General features: G+C 36.9%; 1 protein-coding gene and 1 pseudogene across 1 annotated transcript in view; both read right to left on the bottom strand.

Moving 5' to 3' along the window:
* Positions 1-22889, bottom strand: part of ADAM9 (ADAM metallopeptidase domain 9) — a 155055-nt gene that overhangs the window by 80574 nt on the left and 51592 nt on the right. The window contains exons 12-14 of the mRNA XM_004428881.3: positions 10628-10799; positions 2785-2877; positions 1302-1497 (exon numbers count right to left, since the gene is read on the bottom strand). Of these exons, the coding sequence (XP_004428938.1) occupies positions 1302-1497; positions 2785-2877; positions 10628-10799 (461 nt within the window). The remainder of the gene's footprint in view (positions 1-1301; positions 1498-2784; positions 2878-10627; positions 10800-22889) is intronic.
* LOC101395410 (chymase pseudogene) lies at positions 2898-4430 on the bottom strand (annotated as a pseudogene).

Here is a 22889-nt window from a genome sequence, read left to right as displayed (position 1 = left end):
TGCTAGATTAGTGGTTTATTATAAAAGGATATAACTCAGGAACAGCCAGATGGAAGAGATGCATTGGGGAAGGTATGGGGAAAGGGCACAGGGCTTCCATGCTCTCTCCAAGTGCGACACTCTTCCCAAATCTCCACATGTTCACCAAGCTGGAAGCTCTTCAAACCCTGTCCTTTTGGGGTTTTATGGTGGCTTCATTACATAGGCAGAATTGATTAAATCATTGGCCATTGGTGACTGCTGAAAGTTCCAACTCTCTAATCACAGGGCTGGTTCCTGGGCAACCAGCCCCCATCCTTAGGTTACCAAGGGGCTTTCCAAAGTCATCTCACTGACATAACAAAAGAGACTTTTATGGCTCTCAGGACTTAGGAAATTCCAAGGGTTTTAGGAGCTTGGTGCCAGGAACTAGATGAAGATCAAATATATATTTTTTGTTATAAATCACAATATCACAACAGGCAGCACTGCTTTAACTAAAATTGCAATTAAGCCACATTAAGAGGATGGAGAATGGAAAATAATAAGTATGATGAGAGTTGACAAGAGTTGAGAGAAGAGAAGGAAAGAAACTAAATTCTCATCTTGCATAGTGAGAAACTAATAGTTAATACCTACAATGAAAAATTAAAAAGTAGCATTACCAAGAGATTATCTAAAGACCTGGAGCAAGTAACAAAATAGTCAGCTAGAAAAGGTAAAAGGGGTTACCTCAAGGGATGGGGATATTAGGTGGGAGTACACTTTATTTTTTCATAAAACCTTGTAAATAATTTGGCTCTTTAACCTATGTGTATGTACAACTTTGATAAAAATGAAAACTTTAAAAAAAGAAACAAAAAAAATTAAAAATATCCTAAGTATCTATCAGTAAGATAATGGATTCCATTTATATAACAGAATACTCTAAGGCACCATGATCTAAATGTATCAATACAGATGGATCTCAAAAACATTTTGAGTGAACAATGAAAATAGTAAACCTATATGTATATCCCTGTACTATTTATATGAATTTATTAAAACTAGAATATGATACTGTGTGTGTATATATAAAATATTGTTTATATACATAGGATACATAGGTGATAGAGAGAGAATAAAAGCAAAAATCACCAACTGAATAGGGACACCTTCAAATTTACAATGATGACTGCCTAATGGAGAATGAAGAAGGGAGATATGACAGGAGAGAGGAAACAGGAGAACTTCAATTTTAGCAACAATTTTTTAATTCCATTTTTAACAAAAACTAAAGAAAAATAAAACCAAAGCAATCAATTATAAATAAAAGATCTTACTTGAGCCAAAGATGACTTGACACTGAGCATCATAATATTGGCACACACCATTGTAACAATAGGCTTTGTTATTCTGGCAAGGATGTCCATTCTGAATAAAAACATCTGGCTGACAGAACTGAGAAGAACCATTGCAATATTCTGGAAGATCACATTCATTGGTTTTTCCTCGGCATAAAGTACCTCCTGGAAGGAACTAGAGTAATAAAATTCAAATTGAACAGGAATATCAGGACAATTCCTACAAATTACTCAAATTCAAAACCACCTTATTAATATCTATAAAAAGTTCTAACAAGGGCCGGCCTGGTGGCATAGTGGTTAAGTTTGCATGCTCCACTTTGGCAGCCCAGGGTTCACGGGTTTGGATCCCAGGCATGGACCTACACACAGCTCATCAAGCCAATGGTGTGATGGCGTCCCATACACAAAATGGAGGAAAGACTGGCACAGATGTTAACACAGGGGCAATCTTCCTCAAGCAAAAAGAGAAAGACTGGCAACAGATGTTAGCTCAGGACCACTGTCCCTCAAAAAAAAATTTAAAAGTTCTAACAACAAAAGATTAAATAACCCAATAGAAACAGGAACAAAGGCCAATAAGAGCCAATTTGTAAGAGTCATGAAATATGAAAAATGAGAAAACATAACTTCATTGATAAATGAATTGCAAAAGCAATGCAAATTAAACAGATATAAAAGCACTTGACATCTATCAAACTAACCAGGATTATAGCACTTGCTCACAACTAATGTCAGCATGAGGAAACAAGCACCTGAGCACACTGGCAAGTAGAGACTGGCTCATTGCGGAAGGTATATAAAATATGTGTCAAAAATTTTAATATGCATACTCTGCCCCCACAATCCCACTTATAAACAAAAATTGGAAGCGATCTAAATGTCCATCATTAGTTAACTTGGTAAAGAAATTAATGTATAGCCATACAAAGGAGTACTAACCAGATAACCATGTAGAACTACAGAAATGAAACTCCATGGCATCTTATTGAAAAAAGCAAGTAGTAAAAATAAGTGTATCAGGTTTACCCACTTACCCACAGACACACACACACACACACACACACGCATACTCACATTTGTATAGGAAAAAGTGACTAAGTTAATAACAAATTATCAGCAATGGCTAACTGAGGAGGGTAAAATGATAGAGGGTCCTTCACTGTCTACTTTCTATACTTTGGTATTGTTAAATTTTTAATAAAAAAATATAGATGACTCAAATTAGAAAAAAAAGTTTTTACTTAGGAAAAAATCTCACTAGACTATATGTATAAAAGATTGTGATACAAAATTGCAAACATGTGGCATCAAATTTTTCATATAATCATGTAATAAAAATAGTAATCATATACATATAATCATGTAATAAAAATCTCTTACAGATTAGAGAAAACAATTTTGATATATGTGTATTTTTCCTTTTTCTATTTTTTTTTCCAAATAGGGAGGAATTTCTTACCCGACAGTCTTGACAACAGTCACCATATGCACATTCAGCAAATGATTTAAGCTTACAAGTACTTCCTTCACAACAAGGGTCCAATTCACATTCCTATGAACAGAAAATGACTGTCAATAAAGAAATGAGTCATCATCAATATCCATCAATAAAATTCTTATCTTAGACCTAAAATCTACTTCTTTCTAACCTGGCTAGAGCAGTTACTCTCTAGAAACAGTCACTTACTATCCTTTCGGATTCAACAGTGACTCTTTAGCCACAACTATTTAGGTCTCAACATATTTCAAAGGACTGAAATCATACAGTATTTTAGTCTGCTAGGACTGCCAGGGCAATATACCATAAACTGGTGGCTTAAACAAAAGAAATTTACTATGCCACAGCTCTGGAGGCTAGAGGACCAAGATCAAAGTTCCAGCCAATTCGGCTTCTGGTGAGGACTCTCTTCCTGGCTTGTAGACAGCTGCCTTCTTGCTGTGTGCTCACATGGCCTTTCTTCAGGGGGAGTGTTCAGAGAGAGAACAGGTGAGCTCCCCAGTGTCTTTTTTTTTTTTTTTTCTGGAAGCTGGGTCTTTATTGAGGTTTATTGAGAATTCTGTGACCTGGAAGAAACTTCTTGAAGCTTAGGGATAGGACAGGACTTCAGCAGGAACCAGAGGCAGCTCCACAGTGAGTGGCACAGAGAACCTGCTCAGGTCCAATTCCAGATTCCCTTGCCCTCAGGCTGGCCCAGGCTCCAAGGTTAATTCACTTTAGGACCCCACTGATCCAGGGCCGGTAATGGGAGATCTGGGTGAATACAGCAGGGGGCTTTGCGTCCCACCATCCATAGGAGACAGTGCCCTGGGCCACTCCAACACACAGAAGAGGGCCCCCTGAGTCTCCCTTAAATGTAGATTTTGTCTTCCTGGGATTGCCAACACACAGCTGGAGATTGTGGTCAAAAGTTGTGAAGTGTCTGCAGGCCTGGGGATCCACGAGTCTCAGCTTCACCTCTTGCAGAGTGTAGGAGCCTGATTCCTCCACTTCTGTTATTCCCCAGCCAGCCACCCAGCACCTTCTCTCAGGTGGGATGAAGCAGAACTGGGGTAGAAGAAGGAGTGTCCCCACGGCCAGGGTCAGGTTGGCTTGCTCCTTCAACTTTAGTAGCATGACGTCATGGCAAACAACAAAGCCCTCATATTTTAGATGAGAGAATTGTTTTATAACCTCAAGCTTCTGCCATGTGTCTTCTTCTTTTATGTTATGGGCTCCAAGGGTGACCAACATAGACCTTCCTGAGTAGCAAGCAGCTGTGAGCACAAAATCTTGTCTTATCAGGAAACCACCACAATTCACCAGATCATCTTGGGGAGTGACAATTTCCAGGTGGGCCACATAGGGGTGGGAGTGTGCCTTGCACTCTGTGCCCCCGATGATCTCTCCAGGTTCAGCTCTGGAGCACAGGAGAAAGAGCAGCAGGGGGAGAGGAAGACAATGCATCTTCTCAGAGAGGCTGCCCAGGGTAGGTTCTAGTTTCCAGTCTTGGGTTTTATAACTCCCAGCAAGCAAGAGAAGGGGAGGGCTGGTAACCACAAAAACTGCATGGTCATGTTTTCTGGAGGTTTTTGTTTTTTTAAGGTAAAACTGGTATATAACCTTGTATAAATTTCAGGTGTACAACAATATAATTGGTATTTGTATACACTATAAAGTGATCATCACCATAAGTCTAGTTACCATCCATCACCATACAATTCTAGTGTCTCTTCTTATAAGGACACTAATCCTATCAGATCAGGACCCCACCCTTATGACCTCATTTAACCTTAATTACTTCCCTAGAAGCTCCATCTCCAAATACACTGGGGGCAAGGGAGGGTGGGGGGGTGCGGTTAGGGCTTCAACATATGAATTTCGGGGGGACACATTCAGTCCATAACAGTATGCTTAAAGATCACAGGAAATTAAGCATCCATGAATGCATTTCTCTCCATGCTCAGAGTCTGACTTCTCTGTTGGGTGGGTCTTCACCTTATGTGACCATTCTTTGTATCTAACTTGCCTTCTCTCACTCCACTTTGAGCCACTGTGGCTCCCCACACCTCCCCAACCTCCCACCCACAGAGATACCTACTCTCTTATGTTCTAACTAACGTCTTCAGGTCTGAATTGTTTGAGAAGGGAAGGAGAAGGGGAAAAGGGAGAGAAGATAGGGGAAAGGAAGAGGAAGAGAGAGGTGCAGGGGAAAGAAGCTTTCCTTAATTTTTGAAGCATATTTTTCCTATGTATGTAATTCTAGGTTGACAGTTTTTTCCTTTCAGAACAGTAAATTCGCTGTTCCTCTGTCTTCTGGCCCTTACTGTTTCAGAGAAGAAATCTGCTGCTGCCATTCACATAATTGTTCCCGATTGTCTTCTGGCTTTTTTCATTATTTTCTGTTTATCTCAGCACTTTGATTACAATGTGCCTGGGTGAACTTTCCTTGTAAACATTCTGATTTGGATTCACTTACTGTTTTGGAATTGTAACTCAATGTTCTTCCTTAATTTGGGAAATTTTCAGCCATTATTTCTTTAAATATTTTTTCCCTCTCATTCTCACTCTCCTCCTGGGATTTCACTTATAGTTACATGAGACTATTTGATATTGCCTACATGTCCCTGATGCTCTGTTGATTTTTCTTTAACCTTTCCTATTTTGTTCTTTAGATTGGATTATTTCTTTTTTCCTACTTCATGTTCATTGACTCTTTTTTCTGCCATCTTAGTCTATTATTAATTCTATTCAGTGAATCTTTCATTTATTAGACTTTTTAGTTCTATAATTTCCATTTGGTCCTTTTTTAGTTTACATTTCTCTGCTAAGATTCTTTATCTGTTTACTGATGAAGACCATATTTTTCTTTAATTCTTTGATGATAAACAATGAAATACATTCATAGCAGCTTTATTCATAATAGCAAAATGTTAGAAACAACCCAAATGTCCTTTGATGAGTGAATGTTTAAACAAACTCCAGACAGGACCTCTGGGCTATTAGAAATACCAGCATAAACATTATTCCAAGTTCTTTGCAGTAATGGCGATACAATGGAATATTACTCAGCAATAAAAAGGAATGAAGTATTAATACATGCAACAACCTAGATTGACCTCAAAGGCATTAAACTTAGTGAAAAACTCAGTCTCAAAAGGTTATATATTGTATGATTCCATTTATACAACATTATTGAAATGGCAAAACCACAGATGGAGAACACATAAGAGGTAGCCAGGGACAAGGATAAGGGCTGGAGCTGGGGTGGGTGTGAATACAAAGAGGTAGCAGGAGGGAGTTCTTTTGTGGTGATGGAATACTTCTGTATTTTAACTGAGGTGGTGGTTACATAAATCTATATAGGGGATAAAACTACATTGACACACACACAAATGCAGGTTAAAAACGGTAAAAACTGAATAAAGTCTGCAATCTAGTTAAAGTACCAATGTCAATGTCCTGGGTTTTATACTGTACTACAGCTGTATAAGATGTCACCTTTGGGGAAAACTGGGTGAAAAATACATTTGCAACTTCCTGTCAGTTTATAATTATTTCAAAATAAAAATGTTAAAATAAATGAGCTATAGTCTATACCTAGCACCATACAAAAAATTAAGTTAGAATGGATCATAGACCTAAATGTAAAACCTAAAACTATAAAGCTTCTAGGAGAAAACCTTTCCAACCTTGGATTAGGCAAAGATTTCTTAGATACAACACCAAAAGCACAACACACAAAAGCACAAATTGATAAAATGGGCTTCACCAAAATATAAAATGTCTACTCTTCAAAAGATACTGTTAAGGTAATTAAAAGTCAAGCTACAGATTGGGAGAATATATTTGCACACCATATATCTGATAAAGGACTTGTAACCAGAATATAAGAAGTACTCTCAAAACTCAATAATAAGAAAATAACCCAATCTTTAAAATGGAGAAAAGAGTTTAACAGACATGTAACCAAAAAAGATAAACAGATGGCAAATAAGCACATGAAAATATGTTCAATATTACTAGTCATTAGGGAAATTCAAATTAAAACCTCAATGAGGCACAACTTCACACCTAATAGAATGGCTAAAATTGAAAAGACTGACCATATGAAGTGGTGGCAAGGATGTGAAAGAACTAGAACTCTCATACACTAGTACTGGGAATGTAATATGGTACAACCACTTTGGAAAACAGTTTGAAAATTCCTGAAAAGTTAAATATACACCACCATATGACCCAGTCATCTCACTCCAAGGTATTTATCCAAGAGAAATGAAAACATAAGTCCATATAAAGACTTGTATGTAAATGTTCACAGCAGCTTTATGTGTAATAGCCAAAAACTGGAAATGGCCCAAATATACACCAACAGATGAATAGATAAACTGTAGTCTATCCATACTACTCAACCATAAACAATAAAAAGGAATGAACTACTGACACAGTAGCAACATGATGAATCACAAAGTAATTATGCTGAGTGAATGAAGCCAGAAAAAAAGTGTCGTTCCACTTACATGAAATTCTAGGAAATGCACACCAATGTATAATGACAGGAAGCAGACTGCTGATTGCCTCAGAAGGATGGAGGAACAAAAAGGGGTGGGAAGAAGGGATTACCAAGGGTCACAAAGAACTTTCAAGGCTGATGATATGTTCATTATCTTGACTGTGGTGATGGTTTCATATATGTATGCACATGTCAAAACTCATCAACTTGTGTGCTTTCAACGTGTGTAGTTTATTGTTGACCAAGTGTTCATAACTGCCTATTTCTTACCTTTTGCTTTGTCTTAACCAAACCTTAGCAAGGCCCCTGAACTCTGCTTGTCCCCACAAAAAAAGAGAAAGTGCCCCTCCCCTCCTTCAGCTTCTCCTGGAAATCAGCTGACCACAGCAGGTCACTCTCCTATCAGATCTTGCTGGTCATTTCCCCTTACTTATCCAGCTTCCCCTTAAAAGATTCTGCTTATCTCTGCTTGCCCCCACCTTTACCCTATAAAAGAAAAATCTTTTTCTGTTTGATTTTGAAACGCTTCCAGATTTATGAGATCAGAGTGTTCTCCCTATTACAATAGTCTTTCTTCTGAATAAAGCCTTTCCTTATCTAGGTCCAAATTTGTTTTCTGACATTGTATTCAATTATACTTCAATAAAACTGTTACTTTTTTCAAAAATATTGTGCAAGTCAGACAGATGCCTTCATAAAAGAATAGAGAATCAGGAAATAGACTATATATAAAGGAATTTTGTTTATGATAAAAGTACCATTTTAAATGGTTTTGCAAAAACTGACCATTAGTGGATAAATGTTAATTCCCTAACCCACTCCATGACCCCCTTCAATTAAAGAGCTAATATAAAATTTTTAAATTAAAAAAATACTACAAGAAATTATAGAGGGGCTATGATAATAATCTTGAAACAGGAGTACTAAAAAACCTGGTCAAAATAAAAAATTTAGAAAGTCTTAAGAAAAAAAAAATTGGCAAAGTTGCCTTTATTTAAGTTTTAAATTTCAATAAAATAAAATACATCATATGAAAGTTTAAATGCCAAGAGTCGAGCCTAATGTAAACTACAGACTTTGGGTGATAATGATGTGTCACTGTAGAGCATCGATTGTAACAAATGCACCACTGTGCTGCAGGATGTGGACAGTCGAGGAGGTTCTGCATGTATGGGGACAGGCGGTATGTTGGAACTCACGGTACTTTCCATCAGTTTTTCTGTGACTCTAAAACTGCTCTAAAAGATAAAGTTAATTAATTGTTAAAAAGCTAAATGGTAAGCTACAGACAGAGGAGAAATATTAGAACATATACAACAAGTACTTTGCCCATAATATATGAGTTTCTAAAAATCAATATAAAAGAAGAATCAATAACCCAACAGAAAAATTGACAAAGGATATAAAACAGTAATCATAAAAGAAAATTATGCATATGGCTTATAAGCATATGAAAAGATATAAACTAAAACAATATCTTCTTATTTGTCTCCCATCAAAATTAAGAAAACATTTATTATCCTATGCTAGCAAGACTACGGGGGGCACAGAATGCCACGATATACAGTTCGTAGAAGTGCCAACTGACACAGCTTTTTTGTAGGAAATTTGGTAGCCTCTAATAAAATTAAAAACATACATACTTTTCAGTTCAGTAATTCTACCTTTATGTATTTACCTTAGAGAAATACTTGTATATATACACATGGGGTGTGTACAGGATATACTGTTTGCAACAGAAAAACACTAATTACAGTAAGTAAAAGCCCATTAATGAGAGTATGGTTAAATAACTCATAGTAGACCCTTATATTGTAATACTAATCAGTAGATTAAAGGATTATATCTACATAATGTAATAACATGGAAAAATCTCCAAGATATATTTAATAGAAAGAAAAAACCCTCTGCACACAACATATTACGTCTCATTTCATTTATGTAAAAAAAAATCCTAAAACAAATCCAACTATTTACAAATGTACATAATGTGTGTACATATGTGTATATATATATATATATATATATATATACAGAGAGAGAGAATAAAGTCTAAAAAGAAACACACTAAACTTATAAGAATGATTACCACTGCAAAAGGAAGCTAAAAAATTTATGGGGGAAATAAAAGTTTGAAAGGGGAATTTTGCTTGCACTTACTGTTTGAAACTTTTATACCAAGAAAAAAACCCTTGATACTTGAGGGGGAGGGGATACTTTTTTAAAGAGTAATTTTTTAGTGTGAAAGCTCAAAAAGCAAATATAGACTATATTAGTAAGTTTGATAGTGAAGTAAACAGTCGGGAGAAAGCAAAACATATAAAATATTTAAGGAAAATGATCCGAGAATGCCTAGAAAGGAGAAGGGCTTGGTCATCCTAACAGTATAACGTTAATTTAGAAATTAAACATAACCTTGTTAGGCCTTATTTTCCTCATCTGGAAATGAAAATATAAAAAATATCCATCTCATAGGGTTACTATGAAGATTATACCATGTAAAACATTTAGGAGAAGTCCCCGACATGCAACAATAGTGGGATGAAGGCCCATCATAGTTTCATCATAAAATGCATACTGCCTTTCTAGAGCATGAAGTCTTCTGACAAAAGCCAGGTGTAGTCAGGTAAGGATAAAGAAGAAGCACTTGTGGAAAAGATTGAGAATACAGTAAAGGTTACACACAATTGAACAAATTTCTTTAAAATTTAATTCAAGGCTTAGGAGGAAAAGGCATAAATGGATCATTTTGAGAGGAGAATGGCTAAGATACAGAACAATAAGAATAAAAATAGACATGGGCTTATGACAATAAGTGTGGGTAATAGGTGTGATAAAGCCAGAGATCAGTAGGTAAACTGAAGGTTAATAAAGGGAGAATGCTAATTTGAGTAGCAAGAATTTTGTAATTAAAGGAGAATGGGCCAGCTTAAATTTATTATTAAAATGAGTTCAACTGAATAAATATTTCTGCAATGGCAGTGCCAGAATAGTGAAAGCTTACAAGTAAAGAACCAAGGGAAAAACCGATTAGTTCTTAAATAAATGACCCAATTAACCATAACAGAAACAGTAGAAAGTAGCAAAAATAGCAGAATAAACATGGCACTCTCCTTGACACCAAAACACATGACACCATTAGTTATGTGCTCACCAATCCCAGGAATATATCCCCACAAGCAAAACACCAATCCTCATCTTGCCTCTAAATTTTATTTTAGCTCCTATGCCAGAGTTGCCCAAAGCAAGCTATTTTATTTTTTGCAAATCCTGAGGTAATTTCACAAAGCAAAAGTCAAAAATTAAACTGACCTTTGGAGTACCACAGTCACACTCTTCCCCTGGGTCCACCAATTTATTACCACAGAAAGGAGCGCTATAGGCTTCATCGGGCTTTGGAACATTAAGAAGGCAGCTTCCTCCTTTATTTAAAGTTAACTTCTCAAAGTCCTCTGCACTGCAACTGCTAAAGTTTCTGGAACCTCTAGAATAAACATTAAGAAAAAAATCTATGTCATAGTGATTATTCATTTTGAACATTTTAAGTCAAATGACTTCAACCAACTCACAAGTGAATATTTAAAATGGCAGAAAATAAGCTAACAAAAATAGAGAGAAATGGGAATTAATACCTATTTCTAATAAATGTAGAACCTCATTTCAGTTACTAATAGTAATTCACTATTTTGGTTACAATATATTATACCTCCATGAAAATATCTTCCAAACACATCACTTACATTGAAACTCAAAATTATAAATCTCATGATCAGAAGAGACCTTAAAACTTATCCAGTCCTATCCTGAATTAAATTTTATTTACCTTCCACAGTAAAAGTTCTTCAAATATCTGAAGCTAGCTATATGTTTCCCCAATCTTTTTCCACTCTGCACAATAATATTCTTATGTTCCCCTCACTGTCACTTACAAGGAGCTATGTGAAAATAATGTGAATGGGCAATTCCAGCGAGGATGCACTCTAGCCATCAAGTAGCAGAATGCACAGTGGAGAATTTAAGCTACAGTTTGAGGTTTAAATGCCTTTTGTGATAATTCCTAAGAACTATGGTTAATAGTTTGAAGGCTATATGGGCTTCTAGAAACTGTCCAACTTGAGCTATGTGAGATTTATACATATGCAATCTTGATGTGTTCTACATGTTATCGGGGGTTTTTTAGTTACTGTTTTACTCAATAACTATAAAATATTTTCAGATAGTTCTCTTGGCTATTTTTACTTTTGAAGACTAGTGGGAAACACACCAATATATACAATGAAAATCTCTGAGAAATCCAAATCACATTAAAATTTTATCAGGGGAATTTGGTGCCCTGACAGAATCTCTTTTCCATCAGTTTGAGCAATGGTGCCAAAAGTAGTGGTGGGAATGAAGACTATGTTTCATTACTGTTATTGACGAGGCCTCCTGATCTATGCCGAGTCTTTTGCACACCCAAGGAATCTAAGAAACATCCTTTCTGTGAGACTTTGTCCCCTAGGTATGCACGTTACACTCTTCTTTGCTAACTGGCCCAAGTCTCCAGGGAAGTAGACAGCTCTGGCTCTTGGCTCTTGGGAATGGAAAACAGTTTGCCTAGAACGTTTTGGTACTGTTAACTACTATTTGACAAAAAGGTCTTTGAATATGGGATGTTGAAGGATTTTAACAGATTAACCAGCAGAGAAAGAACATGAACAATCAATGGTCTATAACAAAAGAATAAACAAAGACAATATTTGGACTCACATAGAAAGAAAAGACCTAGCACAAGGTTTTTGACAATAATAAAAACACCTGTTTTCTGCATTCTTCTTTTTCTTGCTACTCTCTATTTAAGAATACTCTGAGGAGGAATCCGTTTGTGCAATATAGTTCATTCAACAAATATGTGTTGAACATCTATTATGTACAAGGCATTCTTCTCTGTGCAAGGGATAAAATAGTAAACAAAGCAGACAAAAATCCCCACTCCTGTGAAGGTGACATTCTGGTGAGTGAGACAGACTATAAACATAATAAGGAAGTAAATATTATAGTATATTAGAAGGTAAGAGACATTGGGGAAAAAGGTAAGCAGGTGAAGGGAATGACCTGTGCAGGGTGTGGGGGCCACTGCAAATTTTAAAAGAGCAGTCAGGACAGGCACTTCACACACTGTGACAACTGAATCAAAACTGGATATCTGGGGGGAGAACATTACAGGGAGAAGAAAGAGCAAGTGCAAAAACTCTAAGGTAGAAGCCTGCCTGGCGTGTTCAGCGAAAAACAAGGAAGCCAGTGGGGTTAGAGCAGAGTGAGCCGGTGAGGGAATGAGTAATGAAGAGCTACAGTCAGCGAAGGTGGGAATAGGCCATTGTAAGAATTTGACTTTTTACTATGAGTGAAATGGGGAGATCTGGGCAGGGAGGAATGACACAGTGGAAAGTGTTGAGCAGGAGTAACATGATTTGACTATGTTTTAACAGAATCACCATGGTTGCTATGTTAAGCAGGAAGACCACACAGGAGGCTCTTGCAGAAATCCACTCAAATGATGATGATGGACCAGCATGATAGCAGTGGAAGCAGTAAGAAGTGTTTGGATTATTTATATGCTTTAAAGGAACAGCCATTAAGATGAAGAATGTGAAAAAAAAGAGAGAAGTCAAGGATAACTCTGAGGGGCCAACCAGTGGCGTAGCAGTTAAGCGCGCGCTCTGCTACGGTGGCCCAGGGTTCGGATCCCGGGCACACACCAATGTACCGCTTGTCAAGCCATGCTGTGGCGGCGTCCCATATAAAGTGGAGGAAGATGGACACGGACGTTAGCCCAGGGCCAGTCTTCCTCAGCAAAAAGAGAAGGATTGGCAACAGATGTTAGCTCAGGGCTAACATTCCTCAAAAAAAAAAAAAAAAAAAAAAAAGGATGACTCTGAGGTTTTTGTCCTGAGCTACTAGAAGGAAGGTGTTAACGGGGCCGGCTCCGTGGCTTAGCGGTTAAGTGCGCGCGCTCTGATGCTGGCAGCCCGGGTTCGGATCCCGGGCGCGCCCCAGGGCACCGCTTCTCCGTCCAACGCGAGGCCGAGTCCCACGTGCAGCAACTAGAAGGATGTGAACCTATGACATACAGCTATCTACTGGGGCTTTGGGGGAAAAAAAATGAATAAATAAAATCTTTAAAAAAAAAAAAAAAAAAAAAAGGAAGGTGTTACCATTAACTGACATGGGAAAGACTGAGGGTAGAGCAGGTTTTAGGAGGGACAATAGGAGTTTGGGTCTAACAGACATCAAGTGGAAATGTCAAACTAAAGTATATAATAATTATTTGATAAACAAGAGATTTCCATTTAAACAGAGGTTTGTAATTATTTTTTATTTCCTATTGTTGATCTTCCTGTGGTTAATACAGCATATGCCACATAGTACATATTTAATACTGTTTTCTGTTAGAATATATTAATCAGCCAATAGCCACAGGAGTTGTGCAGACATATGTATATTTCTACACTTAAGTCTCTAATTTTAATCTACACAAAATCCATCACTTCTAAACAGGTTATTTTTAAAATATGCTTGTTATTTCATAGATGGAACACATTTTCTCAAAGAAACAATGTTTTAAATGTTTGATCCTAAAGCAATCTACAAAAAAATCTGTTTTACCTACAATGAAGTTGACTACAGTACTGAAGAGGATAACAAAAACACTTCTGGTGTTTTTTAGCAGATGGAAATAGTAATAAACATCCCCAAGTTGGCCTTCAGTAAAGCTTTGGAAGCTAAAATGAAAACATTCTTCCCCTAGTCATCCTTGGATGGCACCTACAGTCATAAGAAGGATAATCTTTCTACTGATACTTGGCTTGAATAGCAAGTAAAGTATTCCTACTCTCTACCTATTGCCTCTGGGCACTAGGATATCAATTTAAAGCATGTCCTCATCTCTTTTCTCACATCTAGTTGTTTTCCAAAACTGCTTCAAAAAAAGAAAGATGTGACTGAAAATAAAGGAAAGAGTCTACAATGACATGACAAAAAAAAAAATCAACTATCATGTAGAACATTATACAAGTAATCTGGAAATAACCAGAATACATTTCGACCATTAACATCCTAACTCCCACAGCCTAGACATAGGAAAACCTGAGAGAGGGCTCTAAGTGATGGCACTTAGATTTAAAAAAAAAAGAGCACTCCAATTATGGAGGCCTTCTGATGTAGACGGCACTGAGGGGGAGTTAAGAAAGCCATTTCTTCAGAAAAATACCTCCCAGGAAGAATACCTTACACTTCCAGGAATCCAAGAGCAGTGTGTAAGAAGAATATTACTTGGGTCACCCAAATATCTTAAATAATAATGAATATCATGTTACAAAGTTAGATTATAACTAATGTTTATTAACTAGCATATGAAGTAGAAGATGGAAAATCTTCTCTCAAAAAAAGAAGACTCAATACCACACCAAGGATAACATAATCTTACTTGTCAAGTTATTCTTACCAAAAATTATTCAAATACAACAGCCAACACATTATCAAAACATAACATGAAGACAGAAGATACTATGAGAACCACGGTAAAAAAAAAATTTAAAGACACTATAAGGAAAAAAAAACAGATATAGTCCAATAAAGTCTCCGGATAACAGAATTATCAAACAATAACCAAAAAAAAAAAGAAAAAATCCCTGCTTGCTATGATCAAGAAGAAAAATGTCAAGCTTGAAAATTTAGCAGGGAACTAAAATCCACAATATAGCAGATTTGAAAAAGAACCAGACAGAAATTTGGCAAATGAACTATAATGGGCAAAATTAAGAATTCAATGGATAGGTTTAACAACAGACTAAACACAGATGAAGGCAGATCAGTGAACTGGAAGATGTCAAAAGAAACTACCCAGAAAGAAACACAAAACGATAGAAAATATAAAAGAAAGAGTAAGAGACAAAGAGCGCATTGTGAGGTCTTACACACAGTTAGCTAGAATCATAGAAGAAGGATAGCAAAGGCGCAGCAGCAGTATGTACAGAGGCAATATGTGAAGAAGCATCATGTGAAAATGTAATGGCTGAGAATTTTTCACAACTAATGAAAAATATCAAACCACAAACCTTAAAACTCCAAAAAAAATCCTACGCAGGATACGAATGCATGTGTGTGTATGTGTGCGTGCATGTTATATATATATTTAACTTGAAAGTGATAGTTAAACCTAAAAGAAAAGAGCGGAAGCTGATACTCTAAGCAATGGTAGCTGAAAGAAAGTGGGTGTAGGCATACTTATATCAGACAAAATAGACTTCAGGAAAAAGGTAACAAGAGACAAAGATAGACATTACATAATAATAAAGGGGACAATCAGAGGCCGGCCCGGTGGCTCAGCAGTTAAGCGTGCGCACTCTGCTTCGGTGGCCCAGGGTTTGCTGGTTCGGATCTTGGGCGCGCACCGACACACAGCTCATCAGGCCATGCTGTGGTTGCATCCATCTAAAGCAGAGGAAGATGGGCACAGAGTTAGCCCAGGGCTGATCTTCCTCGACAAAAAGAGGAGGATTGTCATCGGATGTTAGCTCAGGGCTGGTCTTCCTCACAAAAAAAAAAAGAGAGAAGAAAAAATAATAAAGGGGACAATCCATCAAGAAGACATAACATTTATTAATATATATGCAATCAACATAGGAGCACCAAAATATACAAAGCAATTATTAACAGACCTCAAGGGAAAAATTTACAGCAATACAGTAATAGTAGTGGACTTTAACATCCCACTTACATCAGTGGACAGATCATCCACAGAGCAGTCACCAAGGAAACATCAGCCTTAAATGATACATTAGACCAGAATGACTTAACAGACATATACAGAACATTCCATCCAAAAGCAGCAGAATACACATTCTTTTCAAGTGCACATGGAACATTCTCCAGGAGAGATCACATATTAGGCAACAAAACAAGTCTGAATAAGTTTAACAAGACTGAAATCATATCAGCCATGTTTTCCAACAACAATGGTATGAAACTAGAAATCAATTACAAGAAGAAAACTGGAAAAAACACAAACACAAGAAGGCTAAACAACATGCTATTAAATAACCAAAGGGTGAACAAGGAAATCAAAGAGAAAATCAAAAAATATCTTCAGACAAATGAAAATGGAAACACAATGTTCCATATGGGACACGGCAAAAGCAGTTTTAAGAGGCAAGTTTATAGTGACATAGGCCTACCCTAGGAAACAAGAAAAATCTCAAATAAACAATCTAACCTTACACCTAAAGGAACTAGAAAAAGAAGAACAAAGCCCAAAATTAGTAGAAGGAGGCAAATAATAAAGATCAAGGCAAAAATAAATGAAATACAGACTAAAAAAACAATAGAAAAGATCAATGCAAGTAAGAGCTGGTTCTTTGAAAAGATAAACAAAATTGATAAAACTTCAGCCAGACTCATCAAGAAAAAAAGAGAGAGGGCCCAAATAAATAAAATTAGAAATGAAAGCAGAGAAGTTACAAAGAACATCACAGAAATATAAAGGATCATAAGAGATTACTACAAACAATTATATGCCAACAAACTGGATGATCTAGAAGAAATGGATAAACTTTTAGAAACACAAAATCCTCCAAGACTGAATCAGGAAGAAATAGAAAATCTGAAGAGACCATTATTAGCAATGAAATTGAATCAGTAATTAAAAAACTCCCAACAAACAGAAGTTTGGGACCAGTCAGCTTCACAGGTAAATTCTACCAAATATTTAAAAGAGTTAATATCTATCCTTCTCAAACTATTTCAAAAAATTGAAGAGGAAGGAATGCTTCCAAACTCATTCTACAAGGCCAGCATTATCCTGATACAAAAACCAGACAAAGATTTTTTTTTTTTTATTGATGTTTTAATGGTTTCTAACATTGTGAAATTTTGGGTTGTACATTTTTGTTTGTCCATCACCACATATATGACTCCCTTCACCCCTTGTGCCCACCCCCCACCCCCACTGCCCTGGTAACCACAGTCCAGTTTTCTCTGTCCATGTGTTGTTTTATATTCCACATATGAGTGAGATCATGCAGTGTTTGTCTTTCTCTTTCTGGCTTATTTCACTTAACATAATACGCTCCAGGCCCATCCATGTTGTTGCAAATGGGACGATCAGACAAAGATTTTAAAAGAAAGAAAAAAGAAAATTACAGGGCAATATCCCTAATGAATATAGATGCAAAAATCCTCAACAAAATATTGGCAAACCAAATTCAACAAGACATTAGAAGGATCAGACACAATGATCAAGTGGGATTTATCCCAGGGATGCAAGGATGGCTCAACATGTGCAAATAAATCAATGTGATACACCATATTAACAAAATGAAGGATAAAAATCATACGATCACTATAATAGATGAAGAAAAAGCATCTGACAAGATTCAACATCCATTTACGATAAAAACTCTCAACAAAGTTAGTATAGAGGGAACATACCTAAACATAATAAAGGCTATATATGACAATCCCACAGCTAACATCATACTCAATGGTGAAAAGCTGAAAGCATTTCCTCTAAGATCAGGAACAAGAGAAGGATGCCCACTCTAGGCACTTTTATTCAACATAGTATTGGAAGGCCTAGTCACAGCAATCAGACATGAAAAAGAAATAAAAGGCATCCAAATTGGAAAGGAAGAAGTAAAACTGTCACTATTCAGAGATGACAGGATACTATATATAGAAAACCCCAAAGACTCCACCAACAAAAATATTAGAACTAATAAATGAATTCAGTCAAGTTGTAGGCTACAAAATCAATATACAGAAATCAGTTGTCTTTCTATACACTAAAAATGAACTATCAGAAAGAGAAATTAGGAAAGCAATCCCATTTACAATTGCATCCGAAAGAATAAAATACCTAGAAATAAATTTAACCAAGGAGGTGAAAGACCTGTACTCTGAAAACTATAAGACATTGATGAAAGAAGCTGAAGATGACACAAATAAATGGGAAGATATACTGTGCTTGTGGATTGGAATAAATAATATTGTTAAAATATCCATACTATTCAAAACAATCTACAGATTCAATGCAATCTCTATCAAAATATCAATGGAATTTTCACAGAATTAGAACAAATAATCCTAAAATTTGTACAGAACCACAAAAGACCCTGAATAGCCAAAATAATCTTTAGAAAGAAGAAAGCAGGAGGCATCACACTTTCTGATTTCAAACTATACTACAAAGCTATAGTAATCAAATTAGCATGGTACTGGAACAAAAACAGACACATAGATCAATGGAACAGAATAGAGAGCCCAGAAAAAAACCCATGCTTATATGGTCAATCAATCCATAAGAAAAGAGGCAAGAATATACAATGGGGAAAAGACAGTCTCTTCAATAAATGGTGCTGGGAAAACTGGACAGCTACATGCAAAAGAATGAAACTAGACCACTATCTTACTCAAAAATGGATTAATGACTTAAATGTAAGACCTGTGGCCCCATGGCTTAGTGGTTAAGTGCCCGCGCTCCGCTACTGGCGGCCTGGGGTTTGGATCCCGGGCGCGCACCGACGCACCGCTTCTCTGGCCATACTGAGGCCGCATCCCACATACAGCAACTAGAAGGATGTGCAACTATGGCATAAAACTATCTGCTGGGGCTTTGGGGAGAAAAAAAAAGGAGGAGGATTGGCAATAGATGTTAGCTCAGAGCCGGTCTTCCTCAGCAAAAAGAGGAGGATTAGCACGGATGTTAGCTCAGGGCTGATCTTCCTCACAAAAAAAAATAATAATAATAAGACCTGAAACCATAAAACTCCTAGAAGAAAACATAGGCAGTCAGCTCTTTGACATCAGTCTTAGCAAAATTTTTTTGGATCTGTCTCCTCAGGCAAAGGCAACAAAAGCAAAAATAAACAAGTAGGATTACATCAAACTAAAAACTTTTCCACAGCGAAGGAAACCATCAACAAAATGAAAAGGCAACCTACTGAATGGGAGAAGGTATTTGCAAATGATATATCCTATAAAGAGTTAATATCTAAAATATATAAAGAACTCATACAACTCAATATCAAAAAAAAAAACAATCTGATTAAAAAATGGGCAGAGGACCTAAACAGACATTTTTCCAAAGAAGACATACAGGTGGCCAACAGACACATGAAAAGATGCTCAACATCACTAGTTACCAGGTAAATGCAAATCAAAACCACAATGAGGTATCACTTCACACCTGTCAGAATGACTATTAGCAAAAAGAAAACAAATAACAAGTGTTGGTGAGGATGTGGAAAAAGGGAACCCTCATATACTGTTGGTGGGAATGTAAACTGGTGCAGCCACTATGGAAAACAGTATAGAGATTCCTCAAAAAAATTAAAAATAGAACTAGTGTATGATCCAGCAATTCCACTACTGTGTATACATGCAAAGAAAACAAAAACACTAATTTGAAAAGATACATGTACCCCTATGTTCATTGCAGCACTATTTACAATAACCAACAAATTTCACTTATATGTGGAATCTAAAAAACAAAACAAAGAACAAACAAAACAGAAACAAACTCATAGATACAAATAACAAGCTTGTTTGCTGGCAGAGGGGAGGGAGATGACAAGACGAGTGAAATAAGTGAAGGGGATTAAGAGTTACAAACTTTCAGTTATAAAATAAATAAGTCACAGTGATGTAATATACAGCACAGAGAATACAGCCAATAATATTATAATAACTTTGTATGCTAACAGATGGGTGTTTGACTTGTCATGGTGATCATTTTGTAAAGTATATAAATGTGGGATCAATATGTTGTACATAGTGAAACTAATACAGTCACGAATCACTTAACGATGGGGATACGTTCTGAGAAATGCATTGTTAGGCGATCGCATCGTCGTACAAACATCACAGAGTGTACTTAAATAAACCTAGATGGTACAGCCTACTACACGCCTAGACTATATGGTACCAATCTTATGGGACCACGATCATACATGCAGTCCATTGTTGACCAAAACGTCATTATGTGGCGCATAACTGTATAATATTATATGTCAACTATACTTCATAAAAAAATAAAAGATGAAATTTTTAAAAAATAAAATACAATTAGACATATATTTCTCCAATTTTAAGGGATTTTAAACCTCCCCCACTTACTTATTTTTACTTTTTTTTTAATATTATATATATTCTTTCAAGTTCCATTTGTTCTGGTTGCTCTTCCAGTAAGTCCAATGGCCCATAAACTGTCTTTCCACTGTGTTCTCAATATCTATCACATCTTTCTAACTTTTAAACTCTATGTCTTGCTCCCTGCAATCTGAGAAAGTTTATCAAGATTGACCTGCAGATTGTTTTTGAACAGGCATCAGAGAGGAGTCACCCAACCAGGGGCAAAATGAATTCCTATCCTAGGACTAAGGTAAATTCAGACCTCCTAGCATCCAAGGACAGAGTCAAGAGGGAACCCCAAACGCTTTACCCTTCTCCATCCTTAATACACGCAGCCTCGTCACCACTATCTGCCTTCAGTCTACCAGGACAAATCTCACTGTGTCCTTTATTCCTGTTTACACCAATCACCACAAGAAGCTGCAGCCCCCTAAGTAGGCCCTTGTCTCCTGCACTCTAATACCCATGAGGCTTCACATGTATCCTGTTCTCTTGCTATGCGCTCTGGAAATCACAGTCCACCATCAGCAAAAACTCCTTTATCTTCAACCTCTTCTCTGAAAGTAGCCTTCACCTTCAAGCTCTACTTGAAACTCAGGTATCTCCTGATTTCACAGCCTCCACTAGAACCATCTCAAGTGGTGGCAGCTTTTTTCCCACAACTCTCATACAACGAGAGACGGAATCAGTGTTCTTCCTCCAGACTGCCGCTTTTAGGCCATGCTTTCTCCCTCCTTCCCAAAATCTCCCAGCTTTGAATCTTATAAAATGAAATCAGCCACTATCTTTGTTACTAACGTCTGCAACCCCCAGGTTACTCCCTCTCATATCCTTTTCGCTACCACTGTCTCTGTAACACTATTCTTGTCTTAATTTTTGCTGATTTCAATATACAGGTAGATAATCTTATTACCTCTTGAGCTCTCAGTGGCTTGAACTCTCTCCTCCAATGATCTTATCCTCCACCATGTCAACCACTCATTGCCATGGTTTTAATGGACACTTTATCATTATCAATAACTATAAATTATAATCTCAACTTTATGCATTCCACTCTCCCTCTAGTATACCTTTATTCTCCAATATATCTTTAATCCCACCAGGACTTCCAATCCATTGGTGTTTTCCCTTTTTACTTCTCTCAGCTCCCCTTGATGTCCTCTATTTCCTAAGCCTTATCCAGTTTAAACGTTATGGTCCATCATTATAATTACTCCTTTGCAAACAGGTTTGACTTCCTTGCCCCTCTCTTACTTTATTGTATTCGCCTAAACAAAACCAACTCTCTTATGTACCTATGCAATTGAAAGTGGCTGGACAAAAACACAAAACTACACTGATTAATCTCATTTAAAATTCATGACTGTGAATCTCAAGTGGCCCCATTAAAGCTGTCCAGCAACCACATTCTACTCCATTTACTCTCTCATTCTACTAGACAACTATTTCATACCTTTTCCTATTTCCTGAAACCCCCAACAGCTCCTCCCCATCCTCTCTTTCAGCTGATGAACCTACTTCCTATTTCACTGAGAAAACTGACCCACAGACTCCCACCATCAAATCTATCCATCTACCAGCAGCTACATCCATTTACTCCTATTACTACAGATACCCTACCAGTGCTCCTTCAAAGCAAATCCCTCCACTTGTGCCCCAGCTCCCAGACCCTCTCATCCACTCAAGGACGACTCCAGCAACATTCCCTCTCTGTCCTAGATCACCACTTTTTCTACTAAATTAATCCTATTAGTATACAAACCTGCTGTAATTTCTTCCATCTTGAAAAAAAAATCTATCCTGCCTGCACTTCTTTTGTACTTGCTCTTTGCTCAGATATCCACACAGCTAACTTTCTACTCACCTCCTTCAAGCACTTGGGCTGATGTCATCTCAAATAAGCTTACCTTGACAATACAAATTTAAAATTTAAAATTGACCTCTACCATCACCACCACCATACCACCCCTGGCTCTCCCACTCTTTCAATCCTGTTCTATTTTATTTTCCACAGCGCTTATCACCTTCCAACGTTCTATATTATTGATGTATTTACTATGTTAATAGTTTTTATGCCCCCATTAAAATATAAACCCCACGAAGGGCAAGTCTTTATCTAATTCACTGATATATGCCAAGTGCCCAAAACAAAGTTTGGCACATAGTCAGGGCTCACCAAATATTTGATGAGTGACACTATAAAGTATGGATCCACTCTTCATCGCTTCTTATACAATTTTAAATTCCACTATGGCACTGTTTCATGACATTCCTTCCTTTACTCTGAACGCTCCTTTTTTCATCTTAGTCTCCTGTCTTATCTCATTGTTGATTATTCATTTCTTGTTCCCTGAATTCACATCTTCCTCAACTTCACTGCCAGCCAAAGCAAACAATAAATTTACTT

This window comes from Ceratotherium simum, chromosome 28 (assembly GCF_057802395.1).
Source record: "Ceratotherium simum simum isolate JZ-2026a chromosome 28, ASM5780239v1, whole genome shotgun sequence".
Classification (NCBI taxonomy): domain Eukaryota; kingdom Metazoa; phylum Chordata; class Mammalia; order Perissodactyla; family Rhinocerotidae; genus Ceratotherium; species Ceratotherium simum.
Note: the sequence above shows the minus strand (reverse complement) of the source record. Positions and strands in the feature narration are given on the sequence as shown.